The sequence below is a fragment of the Colossoma macropomum genome, unplaced genomic scaffold (assembly GCF_904425465.1).
Source record: "Colossoma macropomum unplaced genomic scaffold, Colossoma_macropomum, whole genome shotgun sequence".
Classification (NCBI taxonomy): domain Eukaryota; kingdom Metazoa; phylum Chordata; class Actinopteri; order Characiformes; family Serrasalmidae; genus Colossoma; species Colossoma macropomum.
Genome location: NW_023494810.1, coordinates 21,209,229 through 21,231,485, shown reverse-complemented (window position 1 = coordinate 21,231,485; position 22,257 = coordinate 21,209,229). Strand labels below are relative to the sequence as shown.

The 22,257-nt window shown below is 39.6% G+C and overlaps 1 protein-coding gene across 5 annotated transcripts in view; it reads right to left on the bottom strand.

The window, feature by feature from the left end:
- The window catches only part of atp2b4 (ATPase plasma membrane Ca2+ transporting 4), a 96,281-nt gene that overhangs the window by 35,526 nt on the left and 38,498 nt on the right, over positions 1-22,257 (bottom strand). For 3 of the 5 annotated variants that reach the window (XM_036559850.1, XM_036559848.1, XM_036559846.1), the window contains exons 3-9: positions 11,966-12,163; positions 10,134-10,391; positions 8,138-8,263; positions 7,418-7,543; positions 5,735-5,770; positions 1,677-1,856; positions 422-636 (exon numbers count right to left, since the gene is read on the bottom strand). In XM_036559850.1, the coding sequence (XP_036415743.1) occupies positions 422-636; positions 1,677-1,856; positions 5,735-5,770; positions 7,418-7,543; positions 8,138-8,263; positions 10,134-10,391; positions 11,966-12,163 (1,139 nt within the window). The remainder of the gene's footprint in view (positions 1-421; positions 637-1,676; positions 1,857-5,734; positions 5,771-7,417; positions 7,544-8,137; positions 8,264-10,133; positions 10,392-11,965; positions 12,164-22,257) is intronic. The other 2 variants (XM_036559849.1, XM_036559847.1) reach the window with 1 other exon arrangement.

The following is a 22,257-nucleotide window of genomic DNA, read 5'->3' as shown; positions in this document are numbered from 1 at the left end:
TGTGTATACTGTCCTCAGATACTTTTTAAATGATATAGCAAACACAAGAACGCGTTAGGTTGTGTCCCGCTCTCCCCTACAGGCAATGTACATGCTTGCAATTTTGTAAAGTACTGATTAGTCCACAAGGTATTGGACGTTAACTACAAATACTGGGCATGAGGAGATATTTGAAAATGATCAAGCTAATGCACTGATAGCCATAGAATCACAATTTTCTGTATTAATGTTTGGATGTATCTATGCTAATGCTGGTGCTTTTCCCAGCTAATACACTTGTACTGCTTTACTACTTTATCGGAAACCAGACTTAATTTGATTTGAGCTGTTACATAAAAAGTTGAATTATAGATATGCAAGATGTTTTTATCTAACTTTATAATAATGCGTGACCACAGGGTCACTCACTCCAGGCCCTCACCTTGACAGAATAGGCCAGAGAAATGGTCACAGCAAGGGGTAGCCCCTCAGGAACAGCCACCACCAGCACTGTCACACCAATGATGAAGAACTTGACAAAGTACTGGATATAAATAGGCGTGCACTCGGCCTTCCATTCTTGCTTGTTCACTCCAAACGTATAGATGACAAAGTACAAGATGAGGATGATGACTGTCACGGCAGACATGATTAGACCTGTGGAAATAGAAAGAGAATAGAAAAATGGTTTCTTTCCCCACTTATAATGTAGTGATGTTTTTTTGTGGGGTTTGTACAAGAAAAATCATAATATGACCACTTTCCAACCTCTCTTAATCCCTTAGAATTAAACAGGCTGCTTTTGTTACTGTGCCTTTAAGACCGACATTTGTAAGCAACCTCTGTTCTGATTTCCCTGCACTATGTGCCATTTAAAAAGCAGTCTGAGCTAAAACGCTCCTAGTAACTTTAGCATGCATAGGTGGGGTTAAACTGCTGCAGGCAGAAGAGACATAGTTAAATGCACTGGACATCATGAAAACAGTTAATTCAAAAAGGGCCGTTTTTACAGCTCAGTTTCTTTATATTGACTGTGTGGACAGGGAACTGAAACTACATACTACGTCAAAGCTTCTTATTTAAAAACAGTGAGGAAAATTCAGTTTTCCATGACAGGCCAGCACAGCTCAGAGAAGATGACTGAGAAGGAGTTCACCAATTTCCTTTAGCCTCACTAGCAACAGCTGTCATCTTCTGTGTGCCATCCGAGTCCGCTTTGATTGCAGGAGACGTGCTGTTGGAAGTGGGATAATTATGTGGAGTACAGCCCAAAGGGACAGGCCCTGTTTTCTTACTGGGTGACTCTGTTTCTTCACACAGTAAGTAAAATAAACCCACTGAACCAGGACAGAGTATGACAAATGAACTCATTTACAAAAAGAGGTGTCTGAAGAAGCCCATATGCTGGCTGTGTGTGTTCAGGATAATGCAAACAAGCAGTCACTGCACATTTAACCTCCCAGTGGGTAATTAATATAAATACTTTGCTTGGTACAAAAGAGCAGGAATGATTTGGTCTCTGCTAGCTCACGTCAGCTCGGGAAGTGATTACAATGGTAAATGTAATATGTGTCCAATGAACATCCACATTTATTCACACAAACAGTAGATTAACCTCAGCAGAAAGGATGTGGCAATGGGTCAGACTAATGCAAATGTATTAGATTTTATAAGCAGCTCAGTTTGTCTGCCCCCACCTGCTTTTCCGATCTGCACGGCCAGCCTGGTCAGTTTGCCCTGCAGCACTGACTTCTCCTTCTTGGTGACGTTGACCTTCTTGATCTCCTTCTCCTCCTTCTCCTCTTTCTCCTCTGATTCAGCCCCCTCTTCACTCTTCAGCGGTTGAATCTCCAGGGCAATGCCATCCTGGGTCTTAGCTGGGGGAGGGGGGGTTGGGGAACAAGGGAAACACATGCCAAAAAGGAGGATGGATGAAGAGGAAGGGAAAGGGGATGAAAGGCAGAGGGGAGGAAAGAGTGGGCAGTTCAGTGACCGCTGGAAGTCAAAGAGAGTCAATCACAACAACAATCAAAATCAGATCAGAACTTGTATCTTTTTTGACATTAGTGAGTATTTATGGTGTGAATAAAATCTCATTTAGAACAAGCTGTTGTTAGAGTGAGTTACTGGATATAAAGAAAGTGAAAGTCATGACTGAAGAAGTTCTAAAAGTTCATTTTTCTGTATATCTATGAACTTTCTGACATATCTTAGGACTTAATTCCCTTTACAGACCGAACATAACATATACACAATTGCATTAGAATTTAACATAGTTTTACATTTTTAACAAGGCTTTAAATATTTTTAACAATAACTGCTACTAAACCTAGAATGTAGCATCTCAAATTCAAGTTTCACATGTTCCAGGATTCTACGAAGAAGTCTAGGACCAAAAAATGTCTTATCTTGGTTCAGAGCTGGGAGATCATTTTACATGAGCACATTTAAAATGAGTTTAATCCCACAGCGACTTTCCATTTAAGTCTCCTCATATCATGGTGTGTTTGATGCCTTATGATTTGCCACAAAATATGCCCTTCTATAGTTCAGGAAGACTAACCCTATACTCGTCTGACTCAGTGCTGCCTCATTCAACTTAACGGAATTATTCATTCATAAGACAGATATCAGGGATTACATATTAAACAAGAAAGATGGGATCAGGTTAAAAACTCTTTGTTAGGAACCCTTATCACGATATCTCAGACTATGATTGCTGTAATTCAATTATTCCACAGACAGACATATTGCATTACGGGGTCTCTGGCTAAAATAGAAACATAATGGAATCTAAGATCCAATTCGGGCTTTTTGCTATGGTTAAACATTGATCCCGCCCCCAATTTCCTGTCCATCTCTGCCATAAGGGGCACTGTACAGCCCTGGGCATCATAAAGCAGTGTAAAATTAGCCTGGAACATCATTTCCAATACTGTTCTGGTAGCATGATGAAAATATATGAGATACCGAGCTGAAACAAGGCACTGAAAGAGGGGAGAGGAGGGAATCCGTTCGCTGAACTGCATGTGTGAGAGCCCATTAGAGTGTAACAGGGCTGACCGAGCGGCCACACATGGACTGCAGGACTGACAGACCAGATGCATGGACTGACCGACGGATTGACAGCACGCACAGACGCACGCACGACGAAGGGTGGGGGAGCGAGTGTGTTACAGACTCAACAAACTCAAAATTCAATAAAGAACTAAATAAACAAACTAATAATAATAATAATAATAATAACCAAGGATTGATAAAAAAAGAAATATGATCACCACAAAAGTAAACAAGGAAGGCCAAGAGAAAGAAGAGGCTGAAAAACTGTTTTTTTTTTTATAGGAGAGCACGATGCAGAGGAAGGGGGAGAGAAAGAGAGAGAGGAGGAGTAATCACACAGTGACTGTGGGAACAGTGTACAAGACAGCATGAGTTTCCTGAGCACACCCTAGAAGGAGGCAACAGTGAGAGACAATAAGGAACTAAGAAATACAACAACAATTCACAGCCCATTGATTTGGCAAGGGTGCAACTCCCACTCAGCAGCCCCCAGAGCTTTTCTTCACATGCTCAGCATCTTCTCCTCTAGCTGAAGCAGCCCCCTAATAATGATGTAGGAAAACCCACAAAAAGGTTGACAATAAATGAAAGGCAATGCAAATGTGGAATAATACGAATACTATGTTCATGTATAAGAAGCGCAAGAGCAGTAACTCAGCACTTTTGTGTGTATCCTGCTTTTCCTGTCAGGGTGTGTGTGTGTGTGTGTGTGTGTGTGTCCAAGGGCAGACAGAGCAGTGCGATCTATGTGAGTGTTGCTGTCTGGAGCAGATGCTGTGTCCCTGAGCATGAGGGAAGAGTCTGTGCAGGGTGGAGGCTGCACCCTGTAATACTGAACACTGATATGCCTGAGCCAAATAAACACACATCGCTTTTTAACCCCTTCAAATATCAGGCACACGCCCATATATACACTAAGGATTAGGGATGAGTCTGGTTATTTGATTATATGGACACCCAAATCCAGTACATAATCGGGTAAAAAAATAAGGCATGTCATTTAGAATATAAAATGTAATACATGTTTTATTATTATCTCAAGTAGAGATGCATTGATACTGATACTGGCATTGGGTATCAGTCAGATACCGTGCTCATTCACTTGTCCTCGTAAAATGGCAACACAAGCAATCAGAATGGCAACACCTATGCAGAGCTGTACATGAAACCTTTAAGTATTAAAAAATATAAAAATTGTACAGTATAAGCTCTGTACGTTACATCACATATGCACTAAACACAATGACAAATTACTGAATCAACCATTAGGTATGGATCACCTCTTATACTAAAAATAAATGAAAGAAAATCTTCTGTTTTCCTTTTTAATTCATAACAGTACAATTTTTAAAATAAATATTCAAATATTCACAGAGTACGGACGATAAAAATGTCCGTCTTTAATAGCCATTAATAAAGGATAAGCTTTCTAGTGATATATAGCACTGCGCAAAAGTGAGAAACCACCCTTCATTATTTTAATTTACAATTAAAACTGCTTTTATGTACAAGTTACTGATTTTCCATTGTGAGGATATATTCAACTTGCTTTTAGTTTTTCGAAGAAATCAGCAGTCTTAGAAGTTTAGTCTTAGAAGCTGAATGCATTTTCTGCTTCATGATCCAATAATCCCAAACACATTCAGTGAAGCTGAGGTCTGTGCTTGATTTGCACATTCTCTTTCTTGTCTATTTCCTTTTCTTAGTAACGGTTCCTCACAGCAACATATCCTTTCACAATGGAAGGCTGAACAGAAACATCTGTACATTTTTTCAGATTGAAGCAGGAGTAAAGCTTGATTCTCTCCTATCTCTAAAAGATGAAAGCCAGTGGAGTCACATTTTTTTAAAATCTTTTATTTATTTATTTTTTTAACTCTAGTTTTGGAAACTCTTGTTTTCATGGTATGTCTGATGTTTCATCAGTTGCCCTGTAATATTACTGAACCCTACAAGCTGTGCTGCCTCATTCAACAAAACAGAATATAACGTCATATAAGTGTATTTTTCTTTGACATTCCCCTTCCTCAGAAAAGTCGATGATCTTACGTGAAATCTCCTCGTACTTAATGGTCGTTTTACTAGAAAAACAAGTATAAATTAAGGGTGGTCTCTGACTTTTGCACAGTACTGTACTCCTTCAGCACTGATAAAAGCAGTTCCCCAGCCCTGAAACTAGAGTACTGGCACATTTTAGTGTTAACCCTGCTGTAACACACCCAATTCAACTTTAAGCAGTACTCCGCTCCCTTATGGGATATTAGCAAAATCTAAACTGAGCAGAACTGAGTCTAATAACTGCAGTGCTTATTACTGTATGAAGTATTTTGCTACAGCTAAACCTCTTTAGTTCTATGCCCCCTCTGGCTCTGTGTGTGTGTGTGTGTGTGTCTAAGACAGTAAAAGTGCTCAGCTCTGTTTCAGCAGGTGAGAGTTGCACTCTTTCACAGGTAAAGCGAGGTGGGAAGAAGCTCCCACGGGCTCAGCAAGAAAGAGTCAAAGCGACAGAAAGAGGGAGAGAGAGAGAGAGAGAGACAAAGAGAGAAAGAAAAATAGAGAGAAAGAGAGGCAGAGAGAGAAAGATAAAGAGAGATAGATAAAGAGAAAAAGAACAAGAGTTGGGTGAAAGAGTGAGTGAGATTGACACGAGACTCCAAGACTTGTCGCTGAATGGAAAGGGAGGGGGGGGGGTTACCTTTGTTGCGATTTTCGGGGGCTCCTTGTTTTTTACCTGTTCAGAACAAGAGAGAGAGGGCGGAGGGCTGATATAACATGGTTTAAATTAAATGAACCAGACACAAATCAAAAGAAACAAAGATTTAAAAAACCAGATACAAAAAAATCAAATCAATGCCACTTCACATGTGTGAACGTGGGCTAAAATGTGTCATCTTGAGAAAAAAAAATAGAGCCAATTCTTCTGTCACGGTATACTGACATCTTCGATACTCTTCAGGAAATCATACTGTATTGACAAGAATGCTTTCAACCTAATCTGCAGCACACCCGGTGTCTTTCAAGCACTGAATAACCTACTGGTTTCAATTTCAAGTTCATTTCAAGTCAGGCTGTTTTTTTTCCCCAAGTACAGGAAAATGCTTAGAAGTTTTGTCCATGCCAAGTGGACATCTGATACGGATGCTGCAGATTGAGATAAGGTTGAAAAATCCTTACAGTAGTATTTCTTTAAGGATATTTCTCTAATGCTTTCTGACTCTGTTGTTCATAAATTTGAAGAGCAACTTTTACATAAATGAAGTTGACTTCCTTGCAAACAGTCAAAACAGTACAAAATCAGCCTGCAATTTCATGTCATTATTTTAAGTGAAACTCTAAAATATGTGACAACACCAGGAGCAGGATGGGTAAAAAAAGCAAATGAGAGCTAATTATAAAAGTTGAAAAGGCTGCCAAAACATTCATTGTGTCTGCAGTGAACCGCATTTCGGAACACTTTCGCCATGGCTGTGTTGGCAATCATTGTGGTAGCGCGATAATTGGCTCATGAAGTCAGGATGCGATTTGAGAGCTGTTTTGACACTGGTTTTGCTTTGACAATAAGACGACGTGGCATGCCAGACCTTTTCTGTTCTTAGTAGAGAATCAGAGAGGGTCCATACACATGGACATCAAATATACAGGAGGTGAATTGATGACAGCAGGTGCTTGTGTGTGGACAGCGAGTGTGCTTGTGACACTTTTTGTTAAGTCTAAGGTGTGCCCGAAGGACCAGGAAGGCCAGCTACAGTCAAAAATATCGCAAAGGGGAGGTGTTGAATGTTGAGTTGAGGGGACAGGTGACTTTCAGAGCGCTGAGTGCTTCTACAGCTGTCTTACAAATCTCTTGTGGCAGTGACAAGTGTGTAGCATTCAATAGACTTTTTTTTGTTTCATTTTTAACATACAGGCTTCCCAACTGTCTTTCCTCAGAAATGACACGTTCCGCCCAGCAAGGATGAATGCCTGAGGGATGTAAATTTGACGGAGGGAAACGGGAAAGTAAATCAAAAGAAAAAAGAAACTAAAATTTAAGGTATTAGCACTATGTGAAATATATAAAGTAAATATAATACATGAAATAAATAAGGTGGAGAGAGTGCAACCACTGGTACTGATTGATCTCCACTCACAAGAGCCCATGAATTCTTCGTCTTGACCTTTCGCTCTAGCATCAGTGATACTTCACTCCTCAGCTTTGTTGAACTCTGATGGGCAAAACTAAAAACTGAATGGGATATCACTCAAATAGCTCTTACCTCTGAGAAGGGAAGATGACACAGAAACTGCCCATATGGGTATTAGGTGAGGTAGGTTGATTGTTTTGGCCTGTAGGGGGTTTTATTGGTATGATTCTAAATCGATTTATGGACAGACTCACCCTTCTTCACCTTCTTCTCCTCCTCTTCACCGCCAGCTCCAAGAAGGGTGAAAATGATTCCAGTCTGGGAATTCAGGCCCACAGCAGTTACCACCATCCTCCCAGAACCTTCCATTACATGAGTTCCTGACCAATGGGAAAGAGATCATGTGACCACGCTCCACAGAAACCATGGAACAGGGCTGCCAATCTTATCCGCAAAAGGCCGGTGTGGTTTCAGGTCTTCATTGTAAACAAGCAGGAGCACACCTGAGTCCACCTGTTTAAACAGTTCTCTGAATCTTAAAATAACTGATCATGTGTGTCTCTGTTTTGCTGGAATGAAACTGGCAACCACACTGGCTGTTTGCAGATACTTTTGGCCCCTAAAGAGTCTTTAAATCTATGGTTATTAAAAGAACCATTTCTGTAAACGAAAACATAAAAGTATGACTGAATAACTACTTAAAAGTTTAAAGAACATCCACAACAGTGTAAAGGTTCTGTCAATTAAAGATTTCTCCTTAAACCATACACTAAAGCCAAGGACCATTTAAAAACATTATGTTTTAGTTGCATGTGAGGTGAAAAAAATGACACAATAAGCTTCCAGGACAAACAAAAATCTTCTTTTAATAACCAAATTCCAAACTCCTAGTTACAAACTGGCTTCCTTGCACATTGCAATAGTAATACATGGCAATATTTGACCAGTGCAGAACAAAAACAACAGGTGCTCACCAGACAGCAGCATGGGGTCTTTGTCCAGAGACTTCCTGACCTGGTCAGACTCTCCAGTGAGTGAGCTTTCATCAATCTTCAGGTCATTGCCCTGGATCAGAATACCATCTGCAGGAAGGAGGTCACCTGAAGACATAAGAAGAACGGAAAGATGTTACAAAGAGAGAGAGAATGAGTAAGAGAAGAGACAGCGGGAAAGGTGAAAAAAGACAGAAACAAAAAAAAAACAGAAAAGAAAAAGAACAGGACAGAGTGAAAGAAAATATTAAGAGAATATTAGACTGACTGGGGCAAAAAGAGAGAGAGAGAGATGGAGTGAGAGGAGGAAGGCTGCTTTCGGCCACCATGGAGACAGCGCTCTCATGTGGCTCTTGGAGCCCCACGCGTCGCCCACGTCTCGACCAGCCCAGGCATCAGCACCGTGACTCACATAAGCCTGTTAGCATGAGTCATAGCTGTGCTGGGACTGAAACAGGAGCTTCTGACCGCCAGCCATATATGATCTGTTACTACCAGCACTCAGCACACTAAAGCATGCTTCTGAGACACTGTGAAACCAGCCCATGAAGCTCGCTGGCAATGCATATGACTCAGAGAGCAAACTAACTGGGCTTTAGAAATATCAGGCCCTTCATGGAAGTCAAGTGCTTCACAGACACATATACAGAGAAAGCTATGACCATGGGATTACATACAGCCTATGTGAATTAATTTTTGTAGGTCCTTTGGTAGATCCTACAGATTTGAAATATACTTTGATGTTGCACTATAGCCAGTGTTTGGGGCTGTGGGGGTAAGGATGCAACAATGACAAATGTATACTACCATTCAAAAGTTTGGAATCGCTTTTCATATTAAAGATGCATTCCAGCTGTAAACACTTGAAGTGACATTTGAATTTTCAACAGACGTAGGGATGTACGACGTGACGTGACAAGTAATATTAATCATTCTTGAACTTTTCATAGCTTTGTTTATGCTGTGAACCAGGTAGAACTGTACAGTCATGAAGGTCTGCAAGTTGTATGTCATTACACACCAATGTTTATTGCAGAGACCTTTTACTTTATTCTATAAGCAAGCTTGTATTGTCCAATTAGCTGCTAACATAATACTAATTTCTGCCAGCATCCCTACGGAAATTTGTAGTTTTGCTAGCGCCAAGCTAGCAGTGTTGTATAATTACATTAGATGCCAATTCTAGCTTATACACAGGAATGTGGAGCTTGTAACAGGCATACACATAACATATTCTATTCTATACTTAGTTTTACTGCGACTCTTCTGGCAAAAGGTCTGAAGTTTCTCAATATTGTTAAACAAGCCTGTTAGCCTTTTGGGTACCTGCTGGCCTCTAGTCTAGTGAGTATAGAATATAGTTCAGTTACAGAGAATACAAGAAGAACAGATGATGTTCAACTGGCAATCCTTCATTTGGTTGAATTTTTTAGACAAGGCTTTCAGCAATAAAAGGCCTTTTTTTCTGTGAGCTGGTACTCGAGGAATATTTTGGGTGGCTTTTGGGCAACTAAACTCACAAAACACTCAAGCTCAAAAAAATGCTATACATCAGAAATGGTCAAATGCAGACATTGTGATCAAATTTACTATTTAATAATGAGTTATATAGTGTAAATTGAAAAATCTAAACTAGACACCATAGTGTATGTCAAGATGCGTAACTCAATATTTTCAAAGTTTTTGAAGTTTTCAAAGTTTTCAAACAGCAAGAAGTTATAAACTGATTAATAATACACTGTGATTATGTATCTATATTCTTTTATACATTATCTGCCTCCAGATTTGATCAGCACTTCCTTGGCAAATACAAGGCATTCTGGACGTTCATTTTACTATAACTTCATTCTTGATGTTATACAAATTTTTCAGTAATTTTAGAATCTCTTATAGCTGTTCATCTGTTCAACTGTTTATCATTATGGACAAATCTAAAATTTCTTCACTTCTTCACTCACTTCACACTGGGAAATCTCACCATATTTGATCTGAGCGATGTCTCCAACCACAATCTCAGCCACGGGTATCTGGATGACCTGGCCCTTGCGGATGACGGTGAACTTCTGTTCCTGCTCGATGCGGCTCTGCAGCCCACGGAACTGTTTCTCTTTGCTCCAGTCGTTGAAGGCAGTCACCAGCACAACAATGATCACTGAGAACAGGATGGCAGCACCCTCAATCCAGCCAGCCTGAGCCTCACCTTCATCCTCCACACCACCAACAGCCTGGCCACATGCTGAAAATAAACAAACATAGAGCAGAGTCCATATGACGGTGAAATCATCCTAACTTAGTTGACATTTATGAAATGTCACCCTTAAAAACCATTAAACACTCTCTTCATGTCGATTTATGCCATACATAACGACATGTATATTTATCCTCCCAAAAACCTTCCTGACTGCCAGGACTATTTACCAATGCTGGATTCCACGTCACTGACCTAATTTTCTCTCCTGAGAGTTAGATGACTTTGAAGGTCACTCTTGCACTCTGAGCCATATGGGGAAACTCACAAGTTCACAGCAGCTGCCAATACAGGCTCTTACATATTCTGAGCAGTCAGCACAAGACGATGCTTGTCCCAACATAACTGAAGAGATTCCAAATAATTTTTGAAACAAAATATTTTTTGTGACAAAACCGAAAAACAAAAAGGAAATATCAATAAGACTGCTGGCATTTCCAGTTCTGTAGACTGTCACAGCCTGTGACTTTTCCAGGGAACATTTTCAGTGGTGCATATACAGTAATATGCAAAACTCTTAAGCATTAATATTAGAATATATACAAAAACACTAATACAATAAGTAATGGTTTTATGTATGTTATGTTTGTTTAACCATTTTCAAACTTCTCCTGACGGCAGCCTGATACTATTCATACATACTCAGTATCTGGTTTGGCTAGTCTTTTTTCTGTGATTTCTGGGGGTATTAAGGCAAGGAGAAGTCAAGAACCAAACCTGTGTCCTTCCACTGTGTTCTTGTAATGTCATTTAGTGTTTTTACAAAAAAAACACATTTACTGCTAAAATTTATGGATTTAAACAATTTGCCTAGGTGACTTGTGCACAGAATAATAATAAGTTCAATTTATATAGCACCTTTCACAAACCCAAGGACGCTTAAGCGCTGTGCTGTATATCCCTCACCACAGGGGTTGGGCCGACACGTCCATTGACTGACAGACATCGAAATGTTGAGCCGACATCATGATGACCCCGCCTCATGAGACTAACTCTTTCTATCGGTAGAACTTTGTTGTGATTGGTGAGAATTTCCAGTATGTAGATCTGTTGAACAACTCTACAGCATAGACACTGTGTATGAATGGGCATTGTGTGCGAGCTGTAGCATCACTGCTGCATCACTCATGTCACGCAGAGGTAGTCAGTGTGGAAAAAGGACTGTCTGGTTCACGGGATGGAGTGATACTACAGCGATTTCAGAGTGAGAGACAACACTGACGCTCCGACAGGTTTGTGTTGAAAAAAATGTCATTCATAATTGAAAACGGCATAATTCCAGAGTCTCTGCTATAACGTACAAAACTACATTTATTACTTATTACTTACCCGGAGATCTAAATTGATGAATATGTACTTTAAGGAGTGTTGAGTATTCATAGTACCTAACTAACGTTAACACCCCCCGCACATGTCATTGTCCATTGTGATGTTTGGTTGTTAGGTAGACATCACTCAACCCTACAAACCACTACTTTTGAAAAAAAAAAATTATTGTAAAACTTTAAAACTAACCAATAGCACAAGTAAAACATTCCTAAAAAGGTTCTGGGTTGCCTTACCATCACTGTCATCTCCTTGTGGGTGGTAGAAAGACAGGCCTAGTGAGATGATGGCTGCTATCTCCAAGATGATGAGGGTGACATCTTGCAGCGCCTCCCACACCAGCTGCAGGAAGGTCTTGGGCTTCTTAGGAGGAATGAAGTTCTTCCCGAATGCCGTGTGGCGCTTTTCCAAGTCTGCTGGATTTCCAGACAGCCCTAGAGATTCACAGTAAATGGAATGCTGTGAGTGCGAAACAATGCTAAATATAACCCATCGCCATAAAAGCCTTGATGAGGAATGAAACACTTGGTCAAGACAAACAGTAGAATCATTTACTCTCAAAAAAGTGACTTAGGTTTAAGGTTTGCGTAAACAAAACTTCATACTAAAAAACGATTAAATGTGTTTCTTAATATTACGTATTATGAATAAATAAAATATTACAGACATAATACATTATCACTTAAATTTCAGAATTAAGTGATTCAGTTAGGAAGAGATCTGTAACAGAAGTCTGACAAATATAAATGGTCATTCAAAGCAAAGAGATTCCAGTTCAAAGCCCAACTTAGTCACACATCTGAGAAGGATTGTCAGGTGGTTTGCTCAAACATCACATTTGTGAATCTGGTATTAAAGCAACCGGGGCTATTTAAAGAAATCCAAAATGACGAGATAATTTTAAAAAATATTAACAATTGGTAATAAACTTGCTCATGTTCTATATATGCAAACGTGTCTTTCTGCGAGTATCTGAAAACGAATCTTCAAAAAATGCATCTAGCTGTTAAACACTGTTAAAACATATTAAAGCATATATTAAAACATGCAGTTAATGAGGATTCTCCATTGAAAATCATGCATCTCAATCTTGGAGTCTACGCCCTGCCCAGCGAGTGAACCATCTTGCACAAATGGAAATCAGTCGATGTTATCTTAAAGGAAAAGCATGTGTTAAAACAACAGCCCAGTCCCTTGTGTGTAGAATATTCTAGCCTCAATTTGCACAATCCACAGAGGTCACAAAAGACGACACCCACTTAAGTTTCCATTTGCTTTACTGCATTAGCACATGAATGAATGTATACCATTTATTAGCCAAAGCATTGCAAGTTGAGCCCAACCCATTCACAACCAGTTCCGCATGGCACATATAACAATGAGACAGTTCACGACTTGGGTGTATCCTCATCAGTAGCTCAAGTCATATTTTGTTTCATAATCAGACAGTCTGACAGCCTACGCTAGATGAAGGTAGCTGGACAGATTTAGGACTAATCACTAGGGCTACGTCCATTTAATCATAACACACATTCAGTGATAAGAAACTGTGAAATAGTTCCACAGTTCAGGTGGATTATATTGGCTACTGCCTGTATGGTTTGAGAGCTCCAAAGCAATTAATCAATAGAGGGAGTGAGCAGCATTTGAAGCAGATAAGCCTTAGCATATTGAATGACATTTTAAGCTGGCAGTATACTTCAAACAACAAAAATAACTAAACAAAATCAAACTACCACCGAACATGCTGTCCTTAGCATACAGCGTACATCTTCGTGTAGGGGACAAACAGCAAGCAGAGGAGGTCTCAGAGTGACCAATGCAGTGATTAGGAGTTCTGTTTAGCAAACAGCGCACACCACTCTGTACAAGCTCAATTACCTCTTTATTTTGGCCAAAAAGATATTGTTTTGCTTTCAAACCTCATTTTAGGTTAGGCAAAAGAACAGTGATTGGGCTTGGAGAGTGTACACGTGGTGTAGAATTAAGTACAGGGTTTGTACATTTTTTCAAACTTGGAATTCCATGACTTTTCCATGACATAAAATGAAATTTCGATGTCAAATATTTAGTAGAATGCTGGGTAATATCTTCTATACTGGTATACTGTGATACTAATGTCCTGTTTTAGTGATATTTTTAACGATATATTAGAAGGAACATTTAATTTTGTGCACTTTACTCAATCAGTCCTTAATAGCTCACATTAAACTCATTTGCTTCATCCATACAAATAAGCAAACTCAGGAAGAATGAGTTCATTAACTTTATTAATGTTAAACTTTAATATAACCTGATAGCAGGATACTGTGATATGTTTGAATATACTATGATTTAGCACAAACACATCCATCGGTTTCATTTGTAAAGAGGGGTTCAGCATCTTTTTATAACACATAACACAGACACATTGTGCATGCACGCACATCATCATTCGGTGGACACCATTCTCCATTTCATTACATTTAACTCAAAATCAAATGAGTTAACAATAACAAAGACATATTTATTTAGCCAGCAAAATGAGTTTCCTAACTGAAGTTTAAGAGGGATTAGTTTTACATGATGTGGGAAGGTAATGTGTTTATTAGGCTACCAAAGTTTCTCAGTGATTTTAGTCCTGTCCAAAACCGCAATGTCAGGGAATTTTGATTCAATTTTTACAGTATTTAGGAGAGGGAATGTAACGAGAGCCAGTTCACAACTGTAAGTACTCAGAGTACATCAAAAACTGCATAAAATCAAATCAATGAGAGTACCTCAGTAGTTAGCTTGTTATTTCTTAATGTAGCTGCAGGATATGATGTTGGTTTAGCCGCTATGGTGCAGACCGAACGCTGTGAAAAACTACTCTCACAGTGAAGAAGCTAGTCATGCAAATCTTGTAAGGGTCATGCAGGTGTGAGAAGTAGTGGTGTGTTTTTCCTTATATTTGGCTTGTTACTACATCTTCTCCACTGTTCGAATGTCAAAAGATCTTCCACAACACACACATCCTGAATGTTACATCTTAGCTAGTGGAGATTCATATTAACAACGTTAGTAAAGCTAGTCCATGTGCAGATACATTAGTCTCGGGTCTTGGTACTAGGATCTAGACTCTTCAGTGCTTCAAATGTGATGAGATAACGGACAACATAGGGGAAAAGTCCTTGAAATTCCATGATTTTTCCAGCACCTATTATCTTCCATGACTTTTCCAGACCTGGAAAACCAAATTTCTATATTCCAAGACTTTTCCAGGACTTTCATGACGATATGAACCCTGAAAACAATGGGAATTTTAGTGAAACAAAGCTTTGTTGATCTATTTAGACAAATTAGTTCCTTTTGATGCATGGCAGAGTCTGAATGATGTGTAATGGATGTGTGAGTTAGTGTGTGCAAAGAGCTGTGCACGTACGTGTGTGAGAAGACTAGGCTTTTCGCACAGATGCTCCCTGCAAAAGTCGCCATATCAATTCCACTCCATAAATGTGCCAGCTGGACAGTAAAAAGTGTGTGTGTGTGTGTGAGACCATTTGTGTATGTGCTTATAACATCCCAAATGCTTCCTTTCATACCCCCCTTAATTAACTACGACCTCTGCTGGCTGGGAGTGTGTTAAAACTCTATGATCATGCCACCAATCCTCAAGGTCTCTCTTCACAATCTCTCTCTCATATGGTGTGAAATGTAAGTGAAAGAAAATGGTAAGGCAAAAAAAGTAAAAAGGTGCTGCTGCCAAGTTCTTACTGGCCCTCCATTCATTCCTATTGTCGGAAGATTGTTAGATCTCAGAAGAGGGACAAAGCTTCAATAAAGTAAATAACAGCAATATCTTATCAAAGAAAATCATATGAGTCAATAATTTTTTCTCTCCTTGCGAAGAAAGTGGGGTCAGAGGCGGGGCATATGACAATATATGAGCAAAATTTGAAGCTTTTGAAATTATACAAATTTCCGTATGAACGGTGGATAAAATGTGATGTGACATAATAAGATGTGATGTGGTCATAATAAGACTGTCTTACTTATTGACACACATTTCAATCTGCCATAACTACAGACACAAAATCACTGGTGGAGGAAGTACGAGAGCCTCTAGGATGACGCTTTCTTGAAAAGGAAGTAATAAGAATCAGCTGCAGTTCAGGTGTGGGTTTGACCTGACCAACATTTAAGAAAAACGGCTACCCATTCTTTAAAACTGAAATCTGTTGAAGTGCTCTACCCGGCAAAAATGTCTTGGCAAGTAAAAAAAGATCTTAAATCTAATCAATATGTAAAGTATTTCTCATTATGAGATTGTTGTAAGAATATTATTCTAAGATTATTCAATCTATTTCTAATGGTTTTATTCTTGTTTTAAATACATTTTTCAAGTCAAAGTGTTTAATTCCACTAATTTGTTAAAATGTATTTACATGTTTATTTAAACAAATTTTCTGCATTATTTCTTGAAGGAAGTAAAATTATCTTCCAATGGAATAAGGCACTTTACTAAATAAAATTCCTTATGAAGTTAAAAAAAAGTTTTCCTTTTCCTTTAAAAGTTATTGATTCTTACAATATTGTTACAACAATCTCAACATCAATCTTATTGAGACATTGACTAGATTTAAATACCACCCAAATAAATGTTGCTGAAGCTCATAAGACTGGAAACAGTAACAAAATTTCAATTTGGTTCTCCATGAGTCCACGATCAGGTAGACAGTTTACAAACGGAAGAAATTTGGCATCACTGCTACTCTCCCTAAGGCATCCGACAAAGATCAGTGCAATGTTATGATGTAGAATTTTCAAACAAGTGACAAAGAACCTGAGGGTGACAGGTATGGATCTGAAGGCGTCTCCTACACTTCGTAACACCTGTGAGGTAAACACTGCTCTCTAAAAACATTGCAAAACCACCTGAATGTTCCACACCAGTACAGAAACGACATTCTGGGGACATATGAGGCAAAAGTTTGAGAACACAAACCACAGCAACTCCAAAGCCTCATTCTAACAGTGAAGCACTATGGAGGAGGAGTCTATAATGGTGCTGAGCTGCTTTGGTTCTCGGAAAACTCCCCATAATTAAGGCCCCAATGAATTTGAAATTCCATAAATTTTTTTCACAAAACAGGCTGGGTCACGCAACACAATCCAAATGATCCGGAAACACATAAGTAAAAAACAATAACCACAACAGAGTGGCTCATCTGAGCTTAATCCCACTGAGATGAGTCATCTTTAAAAAATCTTTACATATTACAGTCTTACATCAAGACAAGATCACATTTTCATGCAGATATCCAAAAAATTAAACATATAACAACGTGTCAGTGCAGGGAAAGGAAGTTACAATCAATGCCTCTCTGAAGGAACCAACAGTGCAGCTAGTTTATTGCATGGCCTGCAGACAAAGTCATGAATAAGCCAGTAAGGTTTGGTGTGCGTATAAGGGGTATGGAGGAGTTTTAGGAGAGGTAGCAGTCTGGGATTTTTCTTAGACTGCAGACACAATGTCATCAGAGTCCCACTTGGAGGTAAATCTCTTCCCTTATTATATAAAAATAGAGATAAAACATGAAGGGAAAAAGAAATAAGGAGTGGTATGGGATTTCCTTTTCTTAAGGCAGCAAAAATGGGTTGACTCAAAGGGATTATTCCTCCCAGGATAAACAATGCCCTTGCCTCATTCTCCATCTCCTTCTCTCCCTTCCTCCCTCTCTCCATGTGGATCGCTCTTACTTCATTAATTCAGAGCTACATATGGAGGCGCATCAGGGTTTCAGGTGAGTTCATCATTGAGTTCAGCTTCTTTATCCATCACTAATGCTAAACCAAGACTTTTGAAGCTGTACAGCTGGCAAACAGTATGACCAGAGGCAGCTCTCTTCAATAACACTATATATATCCCCTGTAATCGAGCAACCTTTATTTTTGCTAGCTTCTCCAAGCTGTCTAGAGGGGCAAAAGGTCAGAAGTAATTTCCAATGTCGTCCCTATCTCACTCTCTCTCTTTTGCCATTAGTAGTCTGGGCAGTGGTGACTAGCTGCAGCAGAGTGATTTGTATGTGTGCAGGCACTTTTACGAGATTGGGAATTAAGGCAAAAACATCCGTGGCCTCCCGGAGGAATAGCAGAGTCGAAAGCAGCATTTCAATGACAAAGGAGCCCTGCAGCTCCTCCTCGAGCTCTTCATCTGAGCCCAGGCGTTGTTTTTGAAGGCTCCGTCACCAGAGCACGTCTCCATCTGAAAGAACGAGCCACAGCGTTGCATTCCTAGTGGGCTCCTGGTCAGCATCAGAGAAGCCACCAGATTTCTTCCAGTAAAAATTCAGCAGGCACTCCATCCGTCCTTGTCATACACAGCCAAAGCAGTATGCAGGAGAAATGCCAGTCACATAAATCAGATATTCTGCGTCTTGCTCTAGCTCCTACTTCGAGGTACGTGTAACAGGAGGGGTGGAAAGCAGACATGCAGAGAGGGCAGATAAAGCAGCAGAGCAGCAAGTGGAAACCGCAGTCCCGTACTAAACCACATGATATGCCTTGGTAGGCTTGGGCGATTTGATGATATTATCGCTGTCATGTGAACAGTCCTGATCAATGATTACTTCTGCATTTAGTCAACAATAATAATTTTAAAATATTGGAAAACGCTTAAGCCATTCTAATAACAAATTGTTTAATCTGTTTTATGAAATCATTTGCTTCCATGCGCCATTTTATATCAGTACAATGTGAAACCAACCTTTTTTCCCACTAAACTACATGCTAGCTAGTCACCAAGGAGACAAAATAGTACAGCAGAATGTTTTGAACAAAAAAATCTGAATGCATACCATGCAAAAAGAGGAATCTGTGGTTAGCATTTTTACATGTCAGTGAAACACACCAGACTCAGTGACAGTCAGACATATAGGGATGTGGAGAGACTGTTTTGTTTTATAGCTCTAATTTAAGGTGACAATATCTGTCTTAACTCCAGGTGCAATTCAAGTAAGTTTCCAAGTGCTCTGGTTTGCAAGCAAGATAGCAGGCTCTCTGTTGCATGCGAGGGAACATACAGGCTAGCGAACTGTACGGAGAAGAGGAAAACTCAGCCTTATGTCTGACTTCAGAGTGTGTTCCTTTTTGAGCATCTTAAAAACATGCTTCAGCTAGCTTAGAGACTCATTTACAATCTTAAACATGGTCACTCCCTCATTTATCAACATGAACTAATGGCTTGTTTTCATTTTTAAGACAGTATGGTTAAAAAGACACTGTCCTCAGCTCTCCTGCACTGACCGTTTAAATTGCACTATCAACATGTGCAGTGTTGTCAGACTGGGCAACATACCCCAGATTAGGATTTTATGGTACTACATATGAAAATAGACATCAATGAAATATTTGATAGCTGTATTTCATAGGTAAGACTTTTAAGATTAATACAACTGATCATCAGCGGACACTGTAGAAAACTACTGAAAGGCACCATGTGACAGAAGAAAATAGCCAAATAAGGCTTATGAACAATTAACTGTTAAGTGTCTTTTTTAGAACATGAAAAATAATGTCCATTATATGACATTGAAGAAAGACCTTTTGGATTCATTTTGAAAAAAGAATTTCACCAAGCTCTCTTCACTTTGCTTGGCTTTTTCTTTAATTGCTATGTAAGCAGACATGCATCCGACTGATAATCGAATAGTGTAACCAACTATTACCAAAATATTATTAAAGTGTTTATACTCCTAAGGCTGATAAAAGCTGACCATTTCAGTCACCTCTCAGTGGGGGGCACGGCTGTGAAGGGGGATGGTGTCAAGGTGACCGATGGCGAAGGCTGTATATGTTTATGTGTGTGTGTGTTTTTCTGAAGGGAGTCGGCTGTGATGGCGATGGAGGAGGACTGTTAATAGGGGCTGCAGTGGTCACAGAGGCTGGGACGGCAGCCAAACACAACAGGCTGCATTTGAGATGTGGGACCGAAGTAATTCAAAAAGGAGAGAGAGACAAGGGGAGGAGAGAAGTCTGCAGTATACCCAAGCTCGCTTTCACACATTCTTTGTCCTGCAACATGCATGAGTCAGAGTCGAGGACGAGTGCTACATTGGATTCGGTACTTCTGAAGGGTGTGAGGTTTCTCCACAGCGGCACCCACCTGCATCAACAACAGCTTTGCTGTTATGTTAACAATATTACCACACCAGCAAATAGCTATGTTCATAGTTAATGGCTCTAACCATTGTGTGGAATAGTCAGGGCTTCAATTCCACTTCATAAAAGCCCCATTTTCTCACTGAAGGACTAACTTATCCCATCAGGCTCGTCCTTTTTCTGGGGTTTAGAGCAGTGAGAGTTCTTGAACACATGGACAGCATAAGGGCTGTGGCTTTCTGGAGTGCAGCCATTGCACTCTCTCTCCAAACGAATGTGTTTGTGTATGTGCATGTGTGTACATGTTTATGAGTGTGAGAATGTGTGTGCACCTCCACACAGCTTATCCATCTTACCATCACAACATTACTCTTCCTGAAAAGCAATTTCATCACACAACCTGTTATTTTGTACACCTACAGTGGGTATATTTGGTGCAGCTTAGGTTACAGGAATGAGACATCGTCTTGACAAAAGGATGTGTTGTTCAGCTGCATGGGCGCATGTCTGCACTTCCTCTAAACTATATTGTCAGCAAATTCATCCCAAACACAATGAATCCCAACTATCTTTACTAACAAATCTACAAAAGACACATAGAGCTGCTGGTTCAACAATAGTGTTCACATGATGGAACTAACTCACTTGAAGCAGGTTACAATGTGCATGTCTCTGCACGCCCTGTGTTTCGCTCTAATTAGTCATTCATATTATATGACTGACTTGTCACTGAAATGATGTGAGCATGCAAGCACACATGAACGGGGGAGCACTTGCCATCACAAACAATTTCATACTCAATGAGTGTCCATTTGTCAACATGACACACCAAATGGAATCACTATTCGGACGAAAAAAAAAAACACTCTGCTGCTTTGCTCAGAATGACACTAATTTCCAGTTTATTAAAGTGCATACATAATCAGCAAAGCAGTACTGGTGTGATTTTAATTAAAAAGTGCCATGTGTGCTTATGTTTTAATTAAATACATGTAACGTGTGATTTGTTAATCAGCTATATTTTAAAAAAGGTAGCTTTATGGGTAACAGTGTCTTGTGATTTCAAATTTGCCATTCTATTAGTCTTACAGAACAAATTAAAAGTGGAAATTTCCACTTTTATTCACTTAAACTACACAATAGCAATGCAAATATAAACATCATTCATTCAGCTTAAACATCTCATTACCTTCAGTGCTACACCACAATGCTACAAGTATGATCACTGTATTTTTCCATTCAGCTCACAGTCTTCTTGCACCTGCCGGAGCCTCACAATGACTACAGAAACGCACAGCATTAAAGCTCCTAATGGCTGTTAATAATATTTGAGCTTTCTAAATATGGCTGCCCTGCCTGGGCAATGATAAGATGAAAAAAGGATATGGACCTCTCTGTATGCTAGAAAGTCTTAGAATAGAAACAGCTGAAGGTGTGCTTTTTATAGGAATATGTTAGCTACCGTTTTATCATGGGTGGTAACTGCCTGTTAAGCTACAACGACAAACCACAAGGGGAAAATGCAGGTAAACAAAAAGAAAAGTATTTCTAGCCAAATGTGGGTCATTAGCTAAAAAAAGAAGCCTACGGTCAGAAATCAAAGTGCCCTTGCGAAATAAGTTTAGGTAACAGAAGATTTTATGTAATACTAAGATCTGATCCTGTTATAAAGAGAAACACACACACAAACACACCCCACATAGATACCACAGGAGTACTGATCCTCATGACATCTTCAAGCTTGGTGTGCCTTGACCTTTCTGGACCCCCTACAGGGGCTCCATAAACCAATCTGCCTAAAATCATCTTAAGGGATTAATGGTCCCCTTAACCTTCACCAGGTCAGTATGCTAGCCTTCTGAAGGGTGGACACACACACACACACACACACGTACGTCAGCAATAATACAGGCCATGCAGTGGCTTTCATTACTGGTTACGAGTGGCAAACATGACAATATGTTTTGTTACTGCAACAAATTACAACACTACACACTTTTGGAGTACATCATGGGCACTGTCAGTTTTTGTAGAACCCTGTTCAACTGCATGTGTCATAAAAGACAGACTTAGATCAATTAAAGACAGTCTGTAAACATCAACAACTCGTGTACAGCAAAAAGACAGCACTTTTACACAAAGGCAACACACACATATATATCCCAGCGTTAATGGTGCTTTTACAGATGTGCAGGTTAGCTAATAATACCCTCCCATACCATGACTGGCTTTTGAACTGGTAACAATCTGGGTGGTTCTTTACTTCTTTAGCCCAAAGAACACAATGTCTATTATTTCCACAAACAATCTGAAAGAAGGATGTATCAGACCAAAGCACACATTTTCACTGTGCATTACTTCATTTCAGATGAACTTTAGCCCAGAGAAGTCGCCTGCGTTTCTGGAC